Raw genomic sequence first — 22,068 nt, forward strand, 5'->3', positions numbered from 1 at the left:
TCCATGCACCTGAGGGAACGAAGTTCCTGTACCCTAGGAACCACGAGAAGTATGTGAGGAGATGGATCTACTGCAGTCCAAATGGACAATGCATGCTTATGACCGGGAGTGTTGATGAGCATGTGAAAACAGCAGAAGGCCTGAAAGGAGTCATAAAGATATGGATACCAATGAAGCATTTCTTCAGATGAGGATGTCTCGATGTGAAGAGTGATGAGAAAATGGTCAATAAATCGCCCAGAGGGGGAAGTGTAGGGGTGGAGTCAAGTACCCCCACCAAAAGTCCACCCCCATGCTGCCTATATATTTGGAGCCAGAAATAGCAACACATACAGTACCAGTAAGGTTGCCTGTACTGCAGAAAATCATAGAAACAAGGTATCCATTAAGAAAACCTTGTATGCATTCACGAAGGAATAATGGCCTTTTGGACAAAGTCCCAGAAGAAGTGTGAAAATGAGTGAAAGGGAAGACCGGTGACACCATACGGAGCAGATGATGACACCTGGAAAAGGTGCACGAGGCAGAAGAACATAGACGTTCTATAAGCTCTGAAGAGGAGCTGGTAAAGGTGAGCAACATTTTGGGCTCGAGATGAAGATGCTCATGCTACAGAAACGCATAAGAATATGCAAATCTGTTTACACTTGTACAGACGCAGTAACGCAAGTAGACAACATAATCTTAAGGCTGGCTACGTAGTAAATAGTTTTGCGGAGATGCGCCGATGTATAATACATGGGAATGTATAGAACCTGGATATTGCAAATTGCATTTTAAGCAAGGCTGAAACCCCATGATTGGAAAGAGTTTTCAGCGTGGCACAGTTGGAAAATGATTGATGGCAAGAGAGAAATTCAAGGAAGGCTCAGTTGGACCAGCACCAAGAACACTAGGCCACCGTGAACCTGGGTGCCCATCCATTAGTTAAATGAACGTGAGAAAGAATGGTACAAAGATGCAAAACCAATGGTCGAGGGTCATGCATCAAAGAGCCCTATAGTTTGTATAACCAATGAAGTGTTGAGTATTAAAATGAAACTAAAGATGATCTACTCTAGGGATGGGCTTAGTTGCCCACCTGACATTAGAAACCAAATCACTTCCCGCCAGTATGGAACGCATCCTTAGATGTTCCCTGTAAACCTCATCCCCAAGTAGGTTTTTGTAGTCTACCACATAGTGTGATGTCACTTAGGATGGGTTTTGATTATATAAGTTGTGTTTTTTATGAGATGCGCTGAGAGAAATCGAGCAAACCTCTTCTGATGTCCAATGTAACTCCCTGTTTTAGACAAATGCAAATAAAACAGCACTGAGTTTTGCCAACTTCCTGAGTTGGTTTGAATATTGATGTTTCAGTAAATTCTGCATCCTCATTCATCTCAAAGTATTGCTACCTCATCTTAAAGGGCCCTAGGTCTATGGGTTCAATAGTGAGCCAGGATTTTGCCAGAGCACTGTGAGAGAGACCAGAAGAAGGGACTCATGCCATCTGGTGTGTTTTTGAACATTGTGAAATGCCAAGACAGGAGAGGCATCCTCTTGGCATTGCAAAATCTGAGAGAGAACCAGAGGAAGGTAATCATAATCTCTGGTGTGTTTTAGAACATTGTGAAAAAATAAGGAAAGAGAGGCATTCTCTTGATCGAACAAGAAGACAACTCGAAACCTTTGTTTTTCCCAAATTGTAACTTTGCTTTGACCTATCTGGAAAGAGTGCAACTTGGGCAAGGGAGCCGGTCTCTCTGAAACCAATTCTTGTACATATGGAGCTGTGTCTGTCCAGAAGAAAGGTGACATTCTTCTGGGCCAAAAGGACAGTAACCCCTTTTAGTTGAGTTGTAAGCATAAGGGTTGGAAATAGGCTTTTGACACAGGACAGTGGGTTCCCTTTAGTTATTAGACATTCTGACCCTTTAGTGTTGGTGAGGCCGAGAAATCGCTCTTAGACTTATGGCAAGATAGGGGTTTCTTTTCATTTTATAACTAAATAAAGGTCTCTGCCAGCCACTATGTGGCCACTGTGTCAGAGTCGTACTTCTGCACTCTTACAAGTGCCTTGCAGGAAAATGCTTGTATTTCGCCTACCCCCCGGACAGAGGTGATGGCCACTAGGAAGTCTTCCAGGATAGGAATTTCTGTGGGGCCGTGTGCATTGACTCAAACGGTTGCTTCATCAGAATGGAAAAGACCACATTGAGCTCCCACGCCGGTGCTGGTAATTTTATTGGTAGAAAAGAATGAAAGAAGCCCCTGAGGAACTCTTGTCATTAATCTGTGGGACTGTTAGGAAAGATTTCATTTATGTGCAATTTTCCGTCCATTTATGGACCTCCCAAACATTTTGCTTTTGTTTGGATTTCCTAACCTGACTTTTTCCTGTGGAGCCCAGCCTTCAGCTGAACTCCCCTGGGCTTTTGTTCACTTGTTATGGGGAAACTGACACGTCCTTCAGACTGTCAGTACTGGGAAACAATATGTCCCTTAGTCTTTGACTATGTTGCCATTTCTTGGTAACTTTTTAACAGTGCACAATGTACCTTCCAGTACCATGCGCTGGGTTCCGCTGGGGTCCCTTTTTGTTTTATGGCCCTAGACACACTGGAATGATTTTTAGGTGATTGTATGAGTGTGCCCGGGACGAACTGGTGGCAGCAGTTACTTTTCATAATGTTTTACTTCTTTTTACTGACACAAACCACCTTTACTGCATTTGGCTCAAGACTGTAACCAGGTCTGAAAATGGCTGAGGCACAAAGTCTTTTGTTCTGTCCAATGACCATTTTGTCCCTTGCCTTCACCCAGGTCGAGTAACCCAGGTTTTCCTTATTTGGGCATGCAGCCTGCTGCGAAAACCGCTCTCTTTCGCAGGCTTCTACATGTCATGTGTGTGCACAGGAAGTGGGCTGGGACTGTCTGGACCCAATTCACACTACTGGTGCCAGGATGTCTGGAGTGTCTGAATGACTGGCACAACCATGGAACGTGATTGGTCCATGTCTGGGATGCCTGCAAGAGAGCAGACCTTCGATTGGAAGTTCTTGATTTTGGCACAAAGCTAATCTTGGATAAAAGAAGGGACCCTGCATTGATTCCAGGTCGATCGCCTGTGTTCTCACTGAACTACAGAAGGAGCCAAGCCTCCTGCATGAAGAAACAGACTTGTGAAACTGCTGGAGACACTTTAGAAGGTTTTGGCCCCCTCACCCTCTGCTGTCCCGTCGGACCTCTGCTTTCTTCTTCGATCAAGAAGGCTTGCCAAGGCACTTTGCCCCTTTGGAGTAGTGGGAACAACTACTCTCAGCACCTTCTGCTTACCCACTAAACGAACCCCTTCAGCTGTGTTCCTGTGCCATTCAGTGAACTGTCAAGCTTTACCACATGGTAAGCCATAACCCTGCTGCCTTTTCGAGTGCAGACCCAAGACTTGGAGCATCACTTGTTTGTGGTCCTGTGCATCCCCGTGCCCGATTCCGGAGACCTAGCTCCTCTGGGTCCCGAATTAGGAGAATGCATAATGCTGCACACATCCATGATTGCTGTGTCACTATCTGGCAGTGATGGTCACTATAGATCCCTTGCTCTCCTATGCCCTGAAGCCTTCTGCACTGGAATTTTCTTCATACCTTCTTAAGAAGCTGAGAAAAGTCAACTGTCCTGTCAATGACGATTGTTCTTCACTGCAGCCGCTGAGAGCCGGAGCGTCGCGAAACTGCAGGACTCGAACCTACTCGTAACCTCGACTAAATAGGCAAAGTTTGGTCTGGACTGTGCTGAGGACGGTGAGTACTTGCATTGCTTACCGGTGTCCCCCTGGCACAACCGATCCCTTTTACGGACGAGTATCCCATAAAGGTATTCGAACTTGGTTGGGTTAGCTTGCACTCTTTAGCTATTCTCACCATTTGAACACTGCTTTGCCGCCAAGGGCAGGGCCTACTCGAATAGTGGGAACAAATTCTTCATCACCTCAAGCCCCTTCCTGACTTGCTGCATCCCTCCCAAGAAGACCCGCTTTTGTGCGTTTTTAGCACAACTGTACTGTTGAGCACAAGACTCCACTCTTCTTAGGGTTGAACTCAAAAGTTAGGGAACGACTGCAAAGAATTGCAGAATGCCATTTACGTGTTAACTCACCCTTCTCTTTACAGGTTGTGGCTGTGTAAAGTATATATGCTGTGTAGTTTAAGGATTTGTGCAGTAACTGTTTTCTCATTGCTAAAGTTACTTGTGTCTATTTGGTCTGGCAGGCAATATATGTATAGATATTTTTCATATACACTTGTCTAAGAGTAAATTGTGGTTCATTGGTGTGTGTGCTTCTGATCACTCTCACCCCTCCTGAGATTTAGTCTTGACCACCTGCCAAGCTACCTAGATTGGTCTGGCTTGTCCAAAAGTATCACCTGTTTCACTAAACTGAGAGTGGCCTCCTAAACTTCTGCCCACCAGGTCAGAGTTTCGAAATCCATCTTAACAGGGACCAAAGCGAAGGTGATGCAGGAGAATGGGTATACCATGAGATAGCTGCCAAATGTACTTTAATGGAGAAGTGAGACAAACTGTGACAGGATGTTGGCCGGTTGAATGATTAAAATATTTAGCTCTTTGGTTCTGCACCATATAATAAACCTTCTACATTTGCTGCTGTAACGAGCAAATGTAGAGGGCGCACGACCCTGTGGCAGAATGTCCCTGCAGTCTTGAGGTAGTGCGGGATAAAGCCGAATTCTATGAACATAGAACCCAAGTCATCAGGTTGAGAGAGGCTGGGTCATAGTGGAGAATGCCCCTTTGTTCCTGCACAGTAGATCGGGATGAGGGTAGAGTTTGATTGGGGTGCTGAGGAGAGCTCTCAAGAATAGCTGTTTTGTCTTCCTCACTATCACCTGATGAAGATGTGGAGTGATCAGATTCTGATGGTTCAGCTGCAGGGTTGGATTTCTTGCTTCAGGTGGAGCCCTTCTTCTCAAAGAGATAGGGTCTTTTCCGGGATGTAGTCACTATGTCCTGAGGATGTCAAAAACAAAGGGACAGAATGTCGTACCCTCCGGCAAAAGCCCATGTAAGGGGAAAAGCCTCCAGGCACAAATACCCTCTAGTAGGTGGGCTGCAGCGTTATCAACAGTGTGGATCCATGAACCAATCTCCCCAGAGACAGAATGAATACTGTATATCTCCACAGAGGCAGCTGAATGGTAAGCACTGCCGACAAAGGAAGGCAAGAGGGAGTTGGAAGAAGCACTCGGAGAGGGTGGCAGCAGTAGCAGCACAATGAGGAAAAAACAGCAACAGCTTGCAAGAAGCACGGGAGCAAGGGCAAGCATGGAGCACAGGAGCAGGATGAGGAACGGAGGAATACAGGAGCGGAAGGCAGAGGAGAGAGGAAAGCAGTAACGTCTTACCCGAAGGATACAAACCTGGGTTGCAACGCACCGGCTGCAAGGAAACTGTGAGCTAAGTAGAACAGGGGGCGGCCATATCGGAAATAAGTACAACAACGATATATAGAACATCATGAAAGACGCCTCTCATACACACACTTTTATTCAATCCTTTTGTTCTCTGTCTGTGTGCCATTGCAGAAGGGGGCAAACCCCTGTGGATCAGTCTTGCTCTTATGACCAGTAGGAACCCACTCCAGTCGCAAATGGAAGTCCACCTCCCATAAGGATCACATGAACATGCTCATGGTCTCACTCAGAAGTGTGACCCAGTAGTTTATGCTATACTGTTGAGACTAGTACAGATTTACACATTCTATGTTGACACAACAGTCGGAAAAACGATGGACTTGAAAGCTATCCGCAGCACTTCCTTGTGATTGCATCAGCAGATCACACACCCTCCTGCTCCCATTAAGGAAAACAGCTCAGTGAGGCATAGCGCATGCTGCAAGTACACGCATCAACTGGCAAGTCACAAGTTTCAGCTGTAGACAGCGAGTCAACGTAAACTTTCAAAACGTCAAAGGAACACTCCCACGTTTGCAAAATAATCCATTTTCAACTTTCAACGATCAAAAATGACTAATGACGCAGTATTGATCACCCTTTGACCCAAGTCTTCCACAGGAAAGATACAAATATCAGAGGATATTTAGGAGAATAGGGAGGCCCGTCAAACTCAGTCACAAATGAAATGAGTTTGTGGTAAGAAGAGACATTTTTGAGGTGGTCGAGGTACACGAGAATTGGTGAGCAGAACGTCCCCTTTGTCTCCCATAGGAGGGGAGCAGCCAGGCCTAGAAGACCACAACCTTCATACACAGCAATTGGCACTCGTGACCTAATGCAAATGAGAAATGACAGGCAGGTTGTAAATAACATTCTTGTCCAAACTCCACCATCACAAATGAATTCAATCTTTCCTGACCTCCCCGGCCTACACTGCAATTAGTTCAAACTTCAAAGGCTTCATTCATCACTTGTCAGTGTCGTGCAGTAGCCTTAACCCACCTGCAGAAATCTCAGCAAGTGTGTCTTTCACAGGCCCTAATAATAATGATCGTAATGGGAATAATGGCGGGAATAATGTGCGAGTTAGGAGCTTCCGAACTGACACCAGTATTCAGTTACTTTATATTGGCACCATAGACTCGTATGGACCGCCACACCCCGTGTGACACTACAAAGCCACCGTGTCATTGCATGACAGGGACTCCAGTCTCTGCCACTGTGCGATTGGTCATGACTTGAGATGAGATCAGCAGGAAGGCCTGAATGTAGCGAGAAATTTAAAAGAAAAGGGAGGTCTTTAATGCCATACAAAAGCCCAGAAATTACCTGTGTTCTCATATATCGGCGCCCAGATGTGTGGTTAGATTTGCATGCAAACCCTGCCTATGAATTACCTGTCTTAAACCTGTATCTAAGCAAATTTTCTGTAACAGCGCCACGATACCTCCGGGCCGACAGGTGCTTTATAAATCCAAAAAAATAAAAATAAATAAATTAATGCAGATTGTGGAAGGTGACCACGCTACCAAAGCAAACGAAATGCCTAAAACCCAAATGTTGACACTTAGCCCAGCAAAGAGGTCCTTACATGTACATTGTTGTCTGGCCTTGGGCTGTTAACTTGTAATCCAATTTTATAACCCAAGCATGCCATGATAGGATGCTGCGTGTTTTTCTGCCTAGATATTGCAAGTCACAGCCTGGCTCTGAATGTAGATTATAGGTCAAAATAATAAAAAAAAAAAAACATACAATGGCACCTCACCTGAAATCAAATGGCAGTGCTGGTCCTGAGCGCGCTGCTCGCCTGGTGCCCATGCCCCGCAGGCGCCCGACTCGAGCCCGACCCGGGCCATTGCAGCCAGCAGCAGCCAATTTACTGTGAACCACCCAGGCTGGTTGGGTGTTCCCCGCTCAACATTTTTGTTCTTAATTATGTATACTTCCGTGGCGGCCCAAAACAAAAAGGCTCAATGCCCCGAGGCCTTCCGGGGGATATCCCTGCGGGGCAGTCCAGTCTTGGCAGGGTGGGGGAAGGAGGTTATATCATGAATACTTGGGAACGTATATCTGTGAAGTGATGCCACCTTTGAGAAAAGCGTGTACTGATATTTTTCATTGCTTGACCCTTGCCCGAGGAGGAGCTTGTGTTTCGTAAAATCTGTTTTCCTAAGATTTGTGTGTCAACTATTTTGAGGAAATTCAATGATAGGAGTGCCTTTGAAGGTCTTTCACAACGGTATATGACCCGGGGAGGATAGCTCAGTGGCAACGGGCTTGCCTTGGAAACACGCCCACACAAAACAACACAGGTTCGATCCCCGGGTCGCGCTTAGAAACCACTGGGTAATTAAGGGCGTTATAAATGCAACTAAGACAACAACAAAAAAAATTCTGTAACAGAGCTTCGATGCCCCAGGGCTGTGTGAGCGCTTTAAAAATGCAAAAATAAAATAAATGGGCAGGCAAAGGAGTGCGCCTCGAGACAAACCGACTTTCTTCCGTTATGTAAACACTGACGGGGTATGGAGAAGAGTGAGTGACGATTTTGCTCTACAACCTTTGTCTCCACCCATTAAGGAAACTACTCTATAGATGTTGGCTACCACAACCTGCATTTGTGTTTTACAACTAAAACAACAGCAATGCTTTCCTGGGATTTGTTAACTTTTTTGTTTAATGCATTTTCCAAATGAAAAATGAAACGCGGGAAAGAAAGCAAAGAAAAGAAAAAGTAAGGAAAGGGAGAAAGAAAGCAAAGAAATCAAGTAAGATTGAAAGAAACGAAGGAAAACAAGAAAAGGGCGAAAGTGACCTTACCACTTCGCTGTAAGCCGTCCTGCAGATGGTTTTACATCCAAAGGCCGCGATGGAAACTGCAACACAGAACTGCAGGACACTGAAGGTGAGCAGAATGAAGAGGATTCCCCAGGAGACGTGCTGCCAATGACAAAATGAACTTAACTTCAAGCAAACGTTAAGAGGCCAGAGGAAATAACATTCCCCCATTTTATTCTAAGCCTTCACCTTCCAAACACTCATACCTGCCAATATAACGGCTTGATCCTCTCCTCAACCAATGACAACATATGAATGCAACCTAACTCTTCCATTTCCCACCCACTGCACCTGCCCCTCTCTGCAAAGGGCTGAGTACTCAATCCCACTGGAATTGCTTCCATTACGACATTTTCCGAACCCTGACACAGGGAGCCTTCAGGAATATGTTACGTTATGTGTTTGTTTATATAAGAATGCAGCAATCATTCAGTGTTTTCATTTGCGTTTATGTAAGGAACAAAACAGCCCCAAACTGTGCATTTTCTGAAGGACTTACGTCATAAATATATGCTTTTACACTATTCATTCTTATAGACCTTAGTTCTTTGCCCTGTAAAATGGCTTTGAGGCAACACAAATCTACGTCTTTCACCTTTATTCTCAGAACACCTGGAGGAGGTCAGTGGGGTGGACTGAGGGCCAAGGCCCACCTTCAATTCCCCAGGGCCAGACAGGGATGTAATTTCACAAAAATGCCAGGGGTAGCAGAAGTGACATCACACGGCCCATGACCTCTGATGACATAACAGGAAGTGATGTCATTTGACCCCACCCTGAAGCCATATCACAGGAAACGATGGAACACGACCTTACACCCCTTGACAAAACAGGAAGTGGCGTCACATAGCATTGTTCCTAAGTACACTACGTAAAAGATGGTTACGATATCACTATAATGTAATATAGATTTCATACAAGAATGGATCGCCATATGCATCTTTAAGACCAGTGTGTATAGGTCCATATTACCAAATTACTTTGAATGCAAGCAGATGTCCGTGGCCAAATGATAATGATTTGTTATTATATAGCACTTACGCTTAAGCGCTTTGTATAAAAAAAAATATACATACAATATCACCCATCCTGTGTTGGTACTCATTTATCGGCCTCAGAAGGATGAAAGACTGAGTTGAGGTGTTTAAGAACAGACTAAATCAGTGACTCAACCCCTGAAGTGTGTCTGAAATAAACCTTTAAATAGTCTAGCAATTATTGTATAGACACATTTTTTGGTATTCCTATTCTTTCTAATTTATGGTCACTGCTGAACATGTTAGACTTGTCGAACCCCTGTTGATTTTTTTTTTGTTTTTAAAGGAGGCCTCAACAAGAAAGCCCGGCCACTACAGAAGCAATGAGCCAAAGGAGCTTCAATTAAAAAAGTAAAAAAGAACACTTCCATTTTTTTTGTTGTTTTTTTAGGGGTAGCAAGGGAGAGCTCAGGGGTTTCAGTTGCGACCTCTTGTGACCCCTATATGACGTCCCTGCTGATTCGTACTTTTGAATTATTAGGCAAAATCTGACAAGACTCTTCAACCTCTCCAGGTAGGCATGGCACTCTTCCTTTTAATTAATTTCTAAAAAGGGGTAGCCTCTTTGCCTTTTTGGTCTGCCTGACTGCCACAAGAACAACCTGCTTCTGCTCATAAGGCTCACTTCTCTTCAGTAGTCGTTTGCACCACAGGTTAATGTCTACTTCTGACTATTCTTCATAAGCACCCAGCTCCCCTTCCCCAGCTTTATTCACACATTTTCTGCCAAAGTAATTACCCAGAAGCTGTAGTGCCACTCTTTCAGCTTCAGGTAACAATGCCACAATTGTATCTTAGGCCACTTGCCTGTTGACAATTTAGCAGTAAAAGTGGATAGCTCTTAACAAGACTGGTTTCACTATACAAAGGGGTTGCCTCTTGGCTTGGTTAATGCTTATTCTTCTTTTCAGTATTTTGTACTCTTTAATTTTTGTAATTAGAAAAAATGTCAATTCTGGATAATATATAAGGTTCAGTCTTTAAAGTAAAAGCATAATTGGGTACACATGACCACTCTTTAAGGAAGATTTTCAAGTTTAAAGTTGTGAATGGAATTGTATTTCCATATAGCGTTAAAAGATGCACCTGTGGCTTCCTTCGGGAAACACAATTGGTCACACACAAACTTCCTTTGATGTAGTTTTCACTTGTATTACTTGTAGCGTGTACAACTTCAATGTTAGGTATTCGGAAATGGTCAATTGAAGACACACGACCACTCATTTAGTAAAAAAGAAAAACAACAATGGATGTAATCACTTTTCGCTTCTCACGCAAGTGTTAAGCTTTTCAGAATAAGCGTGAGTGCTACAATTCCATTGTTAACCTACAGTTCAAGTATGTCGAACAACTTCTACTTGCTTAAAACATTACTCAAGTCCATAAGGTGTTGGTTACCGTTACCGGTAAGGCTTATGAAGTGTTTCGGAACGCTGTGCATCACTCACTGGCTCCAGGGACACTGCTGTTGTGGGTTGCTCTTCTTCCCCGACTTTCTTGACCACTGCTGATATTGATATTGATATATTTGTATCAAGCTTGTACACAAGTGTCTTTGAGCGTGACAAGGCAAGGGAGGGGAACAAGGGAGAACAAAAAACAACGATCTTACTAGGTCTAGTGACATTGAGAACGCGAAAGTGCTGCTACTTCTGTCTCACTTGGGACCCACACCCTTCTCCAACACAGGTGTCTCTGGTCTGGCCACTTCGATGTGGAGTTTCCTTTTCTCCCCAGACCCTCAGCTTGCCTTCTGCATTTGGCCTGGGCTTCAGCATGGTCACGGCTCTGCAATCACAGCAACTCAGCTGACATGGGGAAAACTCAGCTTCCAGCACGTCTTCCATTGTGCAGGCTCTGCAATTGAGAGTTTGAATGAAAAGGACTCTCTCAGAGCTTGCAGGTGAAATCTGCTGTCTCCACGCTCTGGTGTCCCTTCTATTTGGCCACTTTCTCATGATTTGCCAGCCTCCTGCTTCTTCTCTGCTACTACTGCCAGCCTTCCATTTCCCGTTCCAGCTCCTTCTACTCCTGCTTTCCCGCTGGGCCATTTTATGCCTCACCGGTTTGGCAATAGGCTTCAGGTATAGACTGTTAGCCTTAATTGTCTGACTACTACAATGGCTACTAGGCTTAAATGTCTGACTTCTACATCTACATGCTTCTTCAGTCCTTTTCCTCATCTCAATATCTCTGGGATTCCGGGACAGCTAGATCTTTTCAAAACAGTTGGGTGTTTCTACTTTTGCAGTTTGGCAACAAGCCATCAAAAGGGTGGGATTATGGGGGAATGGTGAATAGGGGGTTATCCCAGTCTTCCTGGTCTGCCCCCCCACCATGTGATCCTGCCACCGTAAACCACCCCCAGGTTCGGAATCAGGAAGTGTCTGTCTTTCCCTGGTCACATGAGGAGGTTCCCAGACCAGATTTCTGGGGCGAATCGTCTCCGATTCTTCACAATCTGGAATTAGATGGTAAATCACTATATATGAACATACAACTAGCACATATTTCTTTTGGATACCAATATGGGGGAATGCAAAATCAATTTTAACACAACTGATCATCCAAGATCTTTTAAACCTGAGGAATAGTTTACAAAGTAGATAGTTATACTATGTGAGAAAATGGTTATATGATGAAGGGGCTTCACACTTATTCGATGAATATCTTAATCTACAGAGTTTATGCAAAGCATATAGTTTAGAGGCCTCAGTTGGTAGGTATCACTACTTAACGGCCAAGTAAAAGAAGTCAACTCTGAGAGATTATTTACTTTTTTGCATATGAATACTAGACCTGAAACATTTAGGTTGAGTCTCTTATACATTTGCATGCAATCCTTTTACAAGGCTTAGGTTTTATCAACTACATTTAGCCATCAATGAGGCGAGGAGGGAATCTCAAACAGCTCGTATTGCACCTGTGACAATCTTTCTAGAAAAACCAATATACCATTTATTTTCTTTTGCCCCTATTAGAATTTCCCTCTGCAAAATGTATTTACTTAATATTAAAAATATTGTATTTAAGCAGTGTCAGGCAGATTATATGTTTATCATGATCACCTGTGATTTTAGAGTTTGTTGTTGTCATGAGAAGTTTTTGCTGCCATCTTTGAGGATTGGAAAAATTGAAAGGTCTTAGATTTGTTTTTTTTAAAAACTGTTTTATTCATATATTCTGAACTATGATTTCCAATGTATGTAGTTATGTTTATCTAATTTCTTTGCGTATTTTGTAGTTTTAAAAGAAAATCTCTGAAATAAACTCATGTTTGATGAACTAGTTGCATGAGCTGTTGGGAACAATGCGCTGATATGGAGCTACTCTACACTTAGAGGAGGCACTGTGTTAATGACCTGTTCCATCAAGTCTTCAATTATTTCCTCATTGAACCTTTTCCCCTGTTAACCCATTACTTTGCCCTCTCACTGGCTTACCAACCATTTACTTCCATCAGGCATGCTAGTCTGCAACATTTAACTTCAAGCCCCATAAGCTCACTCTGGAAGCATGCTGATGTACAGGGTTTGGGGGGTGGTTGATTGCATGAAAAGTGGCAGCGGCAAACTGCCCGAAAAAGAAAAAGGCCACATGAGGTCACTTTTCTGGTGATCAAACACCACCCACCGTCCCCACCCCAACCCCCTTTCCCACTTACCTGCTCGCTCCCCGCTTGATCCGCTTCAACCCTGCAGCATCAGATCCGTCCCTCTAACGCGGGTCGGATCCAATGCCACAGGGTCCTTTATTCTTTTTTTTTGTCCCCGCCTCCAATATCGAGGAAGCGGGGGACACTCCCGCAACCCTGCAAGGCCAATACACACCAATCATGGGGAGCGGGGAACATCCACGCAACCACTGCTGCCCATGATTGGTGTGGATTAGCCAATTCGTTCGAATAAATCCGGTCGAATGGTACAGACCAAATACGGTCAAATGTACCATACGGCCAAATGTATTTGAACAAATTTACTAATCCCATGTACAGCTGCGTGATATCTGTCTCTTAAGATGAAGAGGGTGCTTTATAAGGTGATACCAATTATATATTGGGTAAGCATGAAAAGCTAAATGATTCCAGCATGGATACCACTAATAAGATTACATATGTTAATATGATGTCCGGATCTGCTTTACTAGTGAGGACTCAATATGAAAAGCTAGGACTTATTTGCTACTTTTCTATACTTGCATTGGCACAGTTGATGCACAACCTGCTAATTAGAACAAACATATGTCCTCACGAAGATAAGATAACATAGGACATGTGTTTGACCATGTTGTGATCTAGTTTTCTACTCTTCGCCACATGGATCTTGTGGATATATACATTAACGTGTATTTCATCTACTGTGCAGACCTATACCCAAAATATAGAGCCGGCACAACAAGGATACAATGGGATCTTGTAGGCCAGTAGATGCAAAAATAGGATAACATCAGACTACATCCTACTCAAAAAGGATGGGCAGAAGGTGTTCATTAATTAAATAAACCCATCAGATTTTGGATGGGTGGATACAGATGGGGTTACAATGTTCGTTATTAAGTAACTGGCTATATTTTGGACAATTCTTTCCTATAAGACAGAGCGAGTATAAGGTTAAACATCATGGGTCATATTAGTTAAACTTTCCATAAGTGCAAGTGCATTTCACAAATGATATCAGAGGTAGATGCAGATCTTCTTTCAACGCAACAAAGAAGTTCATGCCTGAATTCAACGCAGAGTTTCAAGGTTTAAAGTTAGATATTGGAGGGTTCATGATATGATATTCAGCCAATAAGAAAAGAGAATGCCAACAAATGTGTATGCTTGAAAAGTATATTGAAGAATGTAGAGAAAGTATTTGCATTGACTACATGTGATGCCTCCAAAAAAATGAAAATGTGTGGTATATAAATAAAAGGGTCTATATATTAAAAACTGAGTTTGCTTTTTCTCATTTCAAACAGTGTGGATACAGTGTCAATTAAAGGAATATATCTAACATAATAAAGGTAATACAAATCATAATGTTAAAGACATCAACAAAATGGGGGGGGGCGCTGTTGTGCACCGAACAAGATGGCTGCCTGAAACGTGAGCTCCGTGGCAGGCAGATCACTCGATCCTGATCTTGTGCATTTACGATCTACAACCTGTACCAGGCTGCTGCGATTCGCGAGCTACTGGATCAGGGACCATCTGGTCCAAATCCCGAATAAAAACGGCACCAGGAACCCTGTGATCAGGAACTGCCACGACCATCCCCCATCGCCCGCCCATCTGCGCGCCGTAATCCGGCACTCGAGGAGAATCAGACGGTCCAGGCCCTCGAAACCGAGACACCCCGCCACCCCTGTGGAGGCCCGTGTGGCGGTGGAACACCTCTGCGGCGACGACCGGAAGCGAACCACGCAGTTGCTTAGGCCGTACAGTGCCGGCGCAGAGCACCGCGGATATTAGAACTGTAACCGCTGTGACCCTCGTTTGCTGGACCTGCGCCCGTGCTGGGCGGCTCCTACTCAGGCCCTCATAGATTCCTACATCGGCCTTCATCCTGCTGTCCCCCTCACTGGGCCCCCCCCCCTTCAATGAGACTTCAGCGCCCGGGTAGAGCTGCGGCACACCAACGGACGCCGGGTGCCGCGCTCCCCCGGTGGCGTGGACCAGGTTGCCGGACCCTTGGCGGCCGCAAGGTACGTGGGGGATGGGGATGCTGCTAACCCCTGGCCGCCTCGAAGCGGAGAAAAGGACAAATTGCTGCGCTGCTCCGCGGGGGTCACCAACTACCCGCACCCAATAGAGGACGCCCTGTGACCAGCTTGCTCCCGCCAAATGACTTGCTGTGGCCCGGCCCCTGCCCCGGCTCACCACGCAGGGTGCCCCCTGCAACCCCGTACGGAGTGATCGCACCAACATCATCCTGCACCCTCTCAGCGCAGCGCAGACCACACTAGATTCTTGTCTGCACCTGGAGGGGCCCGGACCCCTGGTGGCCTGGCCGCGGCCTGCTGGTTACCCTGGCTGGTGCCCCTTACACTGGCTGAGATCCCCTGTAGTCCACATCATCCGGCCCTGCAGCCCCGTGCCGGATACCCTACGACACCTGAAGCTCTGCCCTGGCCCCGCTCCTCCTCCTTCCAGGGCACCTGACTTTGGGCTCCCCAGCGCTGCTTGGGTTGTACCCCGCCAACCTTTGCCATCGAGGCCGCCTACCTGGATCCCCTGGGGGCTGTACGTCGTTGGTCCTGCCCGTAGAGGCGAGGGGTACCATCGGCTCTCCCTCATCTCTCCTGCGTCGCATCACCGCCACAATGACTAAAGGGACTGGGAAAAAACAGAGCTACATGAACATGTTCACGAAGACTTCGATCAGTTCTGCTGAGGAGGTCTCCGAGCAGACCCCTGCCACTACCTCATCCCTTGCTACCTCAGAATCTCAGAACATGATGGACTTTATCCGTGAGGGTTTTACCACGCTCCACTCGAAGTTAGACGACATGAATGGCACTATCTCCTCTATCAAGGCTCACATTGAGAGAACTGACTGTTGAGTGTTGGAGGTTGAAACCAGGGTGAGCTCCGCTGAGGACGGTCTGGGGGCGCTGCGTTCGGAGGTCACGGCTCTGTCCAACCACGTTCTAGAGGTGGAGAAGAAAAATGAGGACTTGGAATCTCGCTCGAGGCGTAACAACCTCTATATCATCGGGGTCCCCGAGAGTGGCATCGGAGAGCCGATGGAAGACTTTGTGGAACACACATTACTGTCGCTTCTGGATTCACCGAAGATCTCTCCGCAGTTTGCTATAGAGCGGGCACACCGGGCCCTGATGCCTAAACCCAAGCCGGGTGCACCTCCACGACCCATTATAGCTTTTGTCCTTAACTTTCGAGAGCGTGATGCCCTCCTCAGAGCCGCAAGACTCAAAGGTCAACTTCTACTGGACGGACCAAGGATACACCTATACCCTGACTTCTCGGTGGCTGTTCAGAGGGAGCGCAAGACTTTCTTGGCTGTAAAAAGAAGGCTTAGAGATCATGGAGTCAAATACTCCATTTTATACCCCGCAAAGCTGCGAGTCGAGCACAACAATCAGGTGTCATTCTTCACGATTCCGGGGGAGGCCTCCAGGTTTATCAACGAACATTTCCCAGGCTGACCTTCCTCCCCAGCTGTTCCTCTACAGCTACTCAGCTTACCCGTTGGGGAGGTGCTGACACCGGCTTTCCCCCCGACGCCAAGAATATACCACACTTGTACTCCTCAACAAATGTTAGTTGGATTACTCTGCATGACTGTGCCAAGTTAAACTGTGCCAAATATCGTTGTCAAGTTATGTCCGAAGCTTCATTGTAGGCATCATGTTCTCGCTGGATCTGCCACAGGCCCGGAGCGGCATATCAGTCCAGCCCACAGGCCCCCAGGCGTTGATGCCACTGGTTTGGATTTGGTTAAGGGGTTTTGGGGTTGTCATTCCTCTAGTCGGGGGAGGGATGTGGGTGGGTGTGGGTTGTGATGGGTGTTTTGTTATAAAAAAGTTTGGCGCTGGCAGCGAGGGCGGACCGCAGGGTAATGCAGTGTTAATGGGGCTACAGGTCTGCTGCATCGGCCCACTGGACATGATCATCCTGGTGATATGAACGCCACCGCTTCCTTGACGGAGAACAATCTAACTTTCATGCGCTGGAATCTGAGGGGGCTGGGCAATTTTAAAAATATGAGACAGATACAGCTGCATGCGGAACGGCATAGATCCAAGATCCTTTTCTTACAGGAGACGCATGCGCGTTCTGAACATTGTATGAGATTTGCCAGAACCTGGGGCCCCCAGAGATACTTCACCAACTTTTCTACTCAAAGTCGTGGGGTTATGACTATTATTTATAAGAGTCTTAAATTTACACTCATTTCTTCACAAATAGACCCCCAGGGTAGATATGTACTACTCCATGCTACACTCCAGAATAGGGAGGTGATCTTGCTGAACATCTATGGCTCCAACATAGATGACCCAGAGTTTTTCACACACCTTGCATCCCTTCTGGCTGGTTTCCCTTTGGTTCCTATCCTCTGGGGTGGGGACTTGAACACCATTTTTGATATAGACCTTGACAGATCTGGATACAGGCCCCGCCAACTCACCAGGGCAGCCTATGCTGCACTGTCGTCCCTTCCCCGCCTTGCGGTCGTGGACGCATGGAGACTACTCTACCCTGATTCCCGTGTCTATTCCTTTTACTCTTCAGTCCATGATTCCTATTCCCGAATTGATAGGTGGGTAATCTCTGATGTATTGATTAAAAATGTGGTACAATTAACGATCCTCCCTAGGACCCTATCCGACCACTCCCCGGTGACCATTACCATGGGCTGGGGGATGGACTGTGACCGTACCAGACGCTGGAGGTTGAAACCTCATTCTCTCCTTGACCCTCTGTTCAGATCGGAGCTCGAGGTAGCCATTGAGGAGCTTTTTTAAATAAACAAGGACTCCGTGTCCTCGCAGGCTACCCTGTGGGAGGCCTTTAAGGCATATATTAGGGGCATAGCACTGTCCAAAGAGAGTGGCATACTTAGGACAATTCGAAGGGATATTGCTGTCAGCGAAACCAAGCTATCGACCATGGAGGCCCAGTGCAGCTATAGGAGTGGAGCTGGACGTTTTTCGTTCTCTGGTGGAACGAGAACAAAAATTCATAGATAGCCCCGGCATGGCGAGGAGATACGGAGAGGGCGTGCGGCCCGGCTGCTTCCTTGCTAGACTCATCCGTCATGAGCTGGGTGCTCCACACATACCTGGGATTGTTCGTCCGGATGGCTCCTTAGCTATCACATCACAGGCCATCAATTCGGAGTTCTTCACTTTTTACGAAGCCCTATACTCCAATTCGGACGAGGCCACGGAGGCGGAGGTGGACTCCTATCTTGCTGCTCTCCCCCTAACGGTCCTCTCTCCTGAGACCGCTGGTTCCCTCGATTCTCCACTCACCTCGGAGGAGTTTACGGAGGCCATAGACTCGCTCTCCTCGGGGAAGGCTCCCGGCTCCAATGGCATCCCGGTTGAATTCTATAAATGCTATAAGACTTTCCTACTCCCTCACTTAATAGCTCTCTGGGAGGAATCGGTAGAGGCAGGCATACACCCCCCCCATCACTCCGCGAAGCCACAATTATGGTATTGCTCAAACCTGGTAAACCTGCCACCCAGTGCAGCTCATATCGCCCACTTTCCCTCATAAACTGTGATACAAAATTTTTTGCCAAAATGTTAGCGACCAGGCTTGCCCCCTGTATGCCATCTATTATACACCCAGACCAGGAGGGATTCATTCCAGGTCGCTCTACCGCTCTGAACCTTAGACAGCTCTTTAATATAATTAGCAGGATTAGCCCCAATGTGCAGGCGGTTGCCGCAACCCTCGTCATGCAGAAAGCGTTCGATTCAGTCTCCTGGAGATACCTCTGGCGGGTGCTCGAACAATGCAAATTCGGGCCAGTTTTCCACTCCTGGGTCAAGGTGCTTTACTCAGGCCCTGTGGCCATGTCCGCACGGAGGACAGATGCTCCCCATTCTTCAATATTGCCAGGGGAATGAGACGGGGTTGTCCGTTCTCTCCCCTGATTTTCGCTATAGGGATAGAACCTTTCGCCAACATGCTTCGACAACTCCACTCGCATAGAGGGCTTCGCTCGGCGGGTCAAGCCGATAATGTATCCCTCTATGCTGATGATGCACTCCTTCTCGTGCGGTCCCCCTCCACTAATTTACCCCTGATATTGAAAGATATTATCCACTTCGGGCACATCTCAGGCCTCAAGATGAACTGTGCAAAATCCACGCTTTTTCCGCTGATGGAATGCACCCCCCCCCTGACACTATGGGGTTCACGTGGGCGCAATCGAAGTTCACTTATCTGGGGATTGAAATAACACGTCAGATTGAGTCGACCCTCGAGGAGAACTATCAAAACTACCTTGCGCACCTGGCGGCTAAGACTCTGGCATGGAGCAAATTGCCGATCTCCCTGGCAGGTAGAATAGGGTTATTGAAAATGATAATATTACCCCAATTACTATACAGATTCACCAACGTCTCCCTGTGGCCGGGCGAGGGTTTCTTCCAAGCATTGACACGCAGCATCAACTCTTTTTTGTGGCATTCGGGTGCGGTCAGGCTCAAGCTCGGGACCTTATCTACCCCAATGGCTGACGGCGGCTTTTGGGCCCGCGACTTTCTTAAATACTGGTTGGTTTCTCAAATCCAATACACATCCTACTGGTTTAACACCGCAGACCCTCCTCCACATGTTAGACTCGAAAAACTGGCGGTCAGCGACCGGGACATCCGCTCCCTGGTGATACAACCCTTTCCTTTGGCACGGGATACACTGAATCCGGTGGCTTGCACCTCCCTGGCACTAACAAAAACGTGGAAATTGCTAGATACTCCTCATCCATTTCATGGCAATCTCCCACTGTGGAACTTTCTCCCCGGGATCCTACGAGTACCGCCGGCGACTGTGCGCAGATGGGCTGAGGCGGGATACGAGTTGCTCCGTGACGTATTCGAGCAGGGTAGCTTTGTTGAGTGGCCCGACCTGCCGCTGCCCTTGAGGGGTGGCCCGAGTGCATGGCTTCAGTATTCATCTCTACGTAAAACCCTTAAGAGAAACTACCCCATGTTTCCAGCAATGCCACCGGACGATCCCGCTATTGAAGAACTGACTTCCCCCACACCTACCAGAGGGAAAATATCTAGGCTATACACAATGATACAATCCAGATCCACTCCGAAATTCACTGGGCTAAGGCGGGCGTGGGAGGAGGACCTCGGGGTGGAGGTGACGGATGAATGCTGGGCTCACATGTGTGCCCGTATACACCAGGTGTCTTTCAATTCCCGTTTCAAGTTGATTCAACTAAAGGTGTTACATAGGTTTCATTATACCCCGAGCAGGTTGCATCGTATGCTTAGTGATCACTCCCCAAGATGCCCCAGGTGTGGGCAGGATGGCGCCGACTATATGCACATGATCTGGGCCTGTCCCCGCCTCTCCCAATTTTGGGAGATGGTGTTCACAACCGTATCTGCTATACTTGATCAACCTATCGACCCCTCCCCAATGAAGTGCCTATTCCATGACTTTCCAGGGCTACCCCGAAATTCCAATAAACTGGCCGGCCTTTGCATGCTCCTTGCGGTACGAGCCATTCTGCTCTGTTGGCTTCGCCCCGCACCTCCCACGCATGCGCAATGGCTCAGGGTTCTCACATGGGCCTCAGACACTGAGGAAGCGTGGTCCTGCCTACAACCAGCCCACTCGAGGCCTAGGGATGTTTGGCTCAGGTTTCGCTCCTATATGTCAGATTTAAATGCGACACCGGATACAACTTCCCCAACTCATACACCCACTCATGCAGGTTGTCTATCCTGAGCTAAGGGCTCCCTTACACTGCGTTCGCACTGTATGCGTTCTTGATGGTAAATGTTCATACTAGATGCACTGACTGTATGCCTGTACTGTTTTAACTGTACCTACCTTGTGCTTGCCTTGTGTATTGTTCGCCTGTGTTCTGCTGCCAAGCTGTTTAATAAAAAAAGGTTTTAAAAAAAAAAAGACATCAACAAAATTGCAGCCGGTGATTAAATATCTACTTTTATTCAAAAAAGCGGCGATGGGCTCCTTGGCCATCATTGATGACTCTATCAGGTCAATCAAACAGGATCTTTCAGTGGTGAATAAGATGGTTCAGGGCATAGCTTTCGGCATCCTGAGCGAGCAGTGCAGGCAGGCCCTTTTTCCTTCCCTGCCGCACTGCCCGCAATTAATATAAATGGTTTGTGGGAGCCGGAGCTCCATACAATCATGGCCGCTCCGCAGCCACCTACTTGGAAGCCACAGTCGCTTCCCCAGCCTGCTCCTGATGAGCTATGCTATTGGCTGGGAAGCGTTGCTTATTGGCTTCCTGTTTCGAGCCGGAGCTGAAGCCTTGCAGCCCCTTATCAAAGGCTCTCATTAAAGGCCTGTACTCGCTTGTCTGGGCATGTCCGGGGCTTACTGCTGCTTGGCGAGATCCAATTTCTCTCTGTCCTGTGTATCTCCACTGTCTCCTAGGTGGCATTGCACTGCTGCTCACCACTACACTTTAAGGTGAGGGCGGTTTGGTTCCCATTCCCGTCGGTTCTCCCCTTGTTTGCCTGACTGCTACCTATCCCTCTGACGAGACTTGGCTGCATTTTTCTCATAGAACGCATTGCTTGATTTTAGTTCCTTTTTGCCGCACATGCAACTAACTTCACCCTACATCTGATGCCTACTTCTGAACTTGGTTTCCTTTCGGACTTTCACTATGTGTGCAGAAAGCAGTTTCTTGTTCCGGGAAGGGTAGCTTGACAGTCTCTACTTCTACTTCATCTTGTCCCTGTGAAATTGTAAGCTTGATGTTAACCCCGTATCATAAGGCCAGTCTGTACATTTACCTTAACTGTGTCCTGCTTTCGGTCTACCTGTTCCTGCTTAATTAGTTGTTGGCCCACTCACTATTGCTGTATACTGCTGTAACCCCCTGCACCCTGCTTGTGACTTTCCCATATTGTGCACTCTTTCTAATGCCTCTTCTTCCCATCTGTTGGCGAGGAAGTCAGTAACACTGTGCTACTGAGTTGCTTTCCTGGTTTAGAGTGTGAGCTGCCACAATGCTGCTGATGCCAATGCAGAGATGCAGTTTTCATAAAAT

The 22,068-nt window shown here is 46.8% G+C and overlaps 1 protein-coding gene across 1 annotated transcript in view; it reads right to left on the reverse strand.

The window, feature by feature from the left end:
* LOC138580875 (membrane-spanning 4-domains subfamily A member 4D-like) overlaps window positions 1-22,068 on the reverse strand; it is a 702,190-nt gene that overhangs the window by 80,908 nt on the left and 599,214 nt on the right. The window contains exon 6 of the mRNA XM_069651765.1: window positions 8,283-8,402. Within this exon, the coding sequence (XP_069507866.1) occupies window positions 8,283-8,402 (120 nt within the window). The remainder of the gene's footprint in view (window positions 1-8,282; window positions 8,403-22,068) is intronic.

The sequence above is a fragment of the Ambystoma mexicanum genome, chromosome 3p (assembly GCF_040938575.1).
Source record: "Ambystoma mexicanum isolate Mex_15411 chromosome 3p, UKY_AmexF1_1, whole genome shotgun sequence".
In the NCBI taxonomy this organism is placed as follows: domain Eukaryota; kingdom Metazoa; phylum Chordata; class Amphibia; order Caudata; family Ambystomatidae; genus Ambystoma; species Ambystoma mexicanum.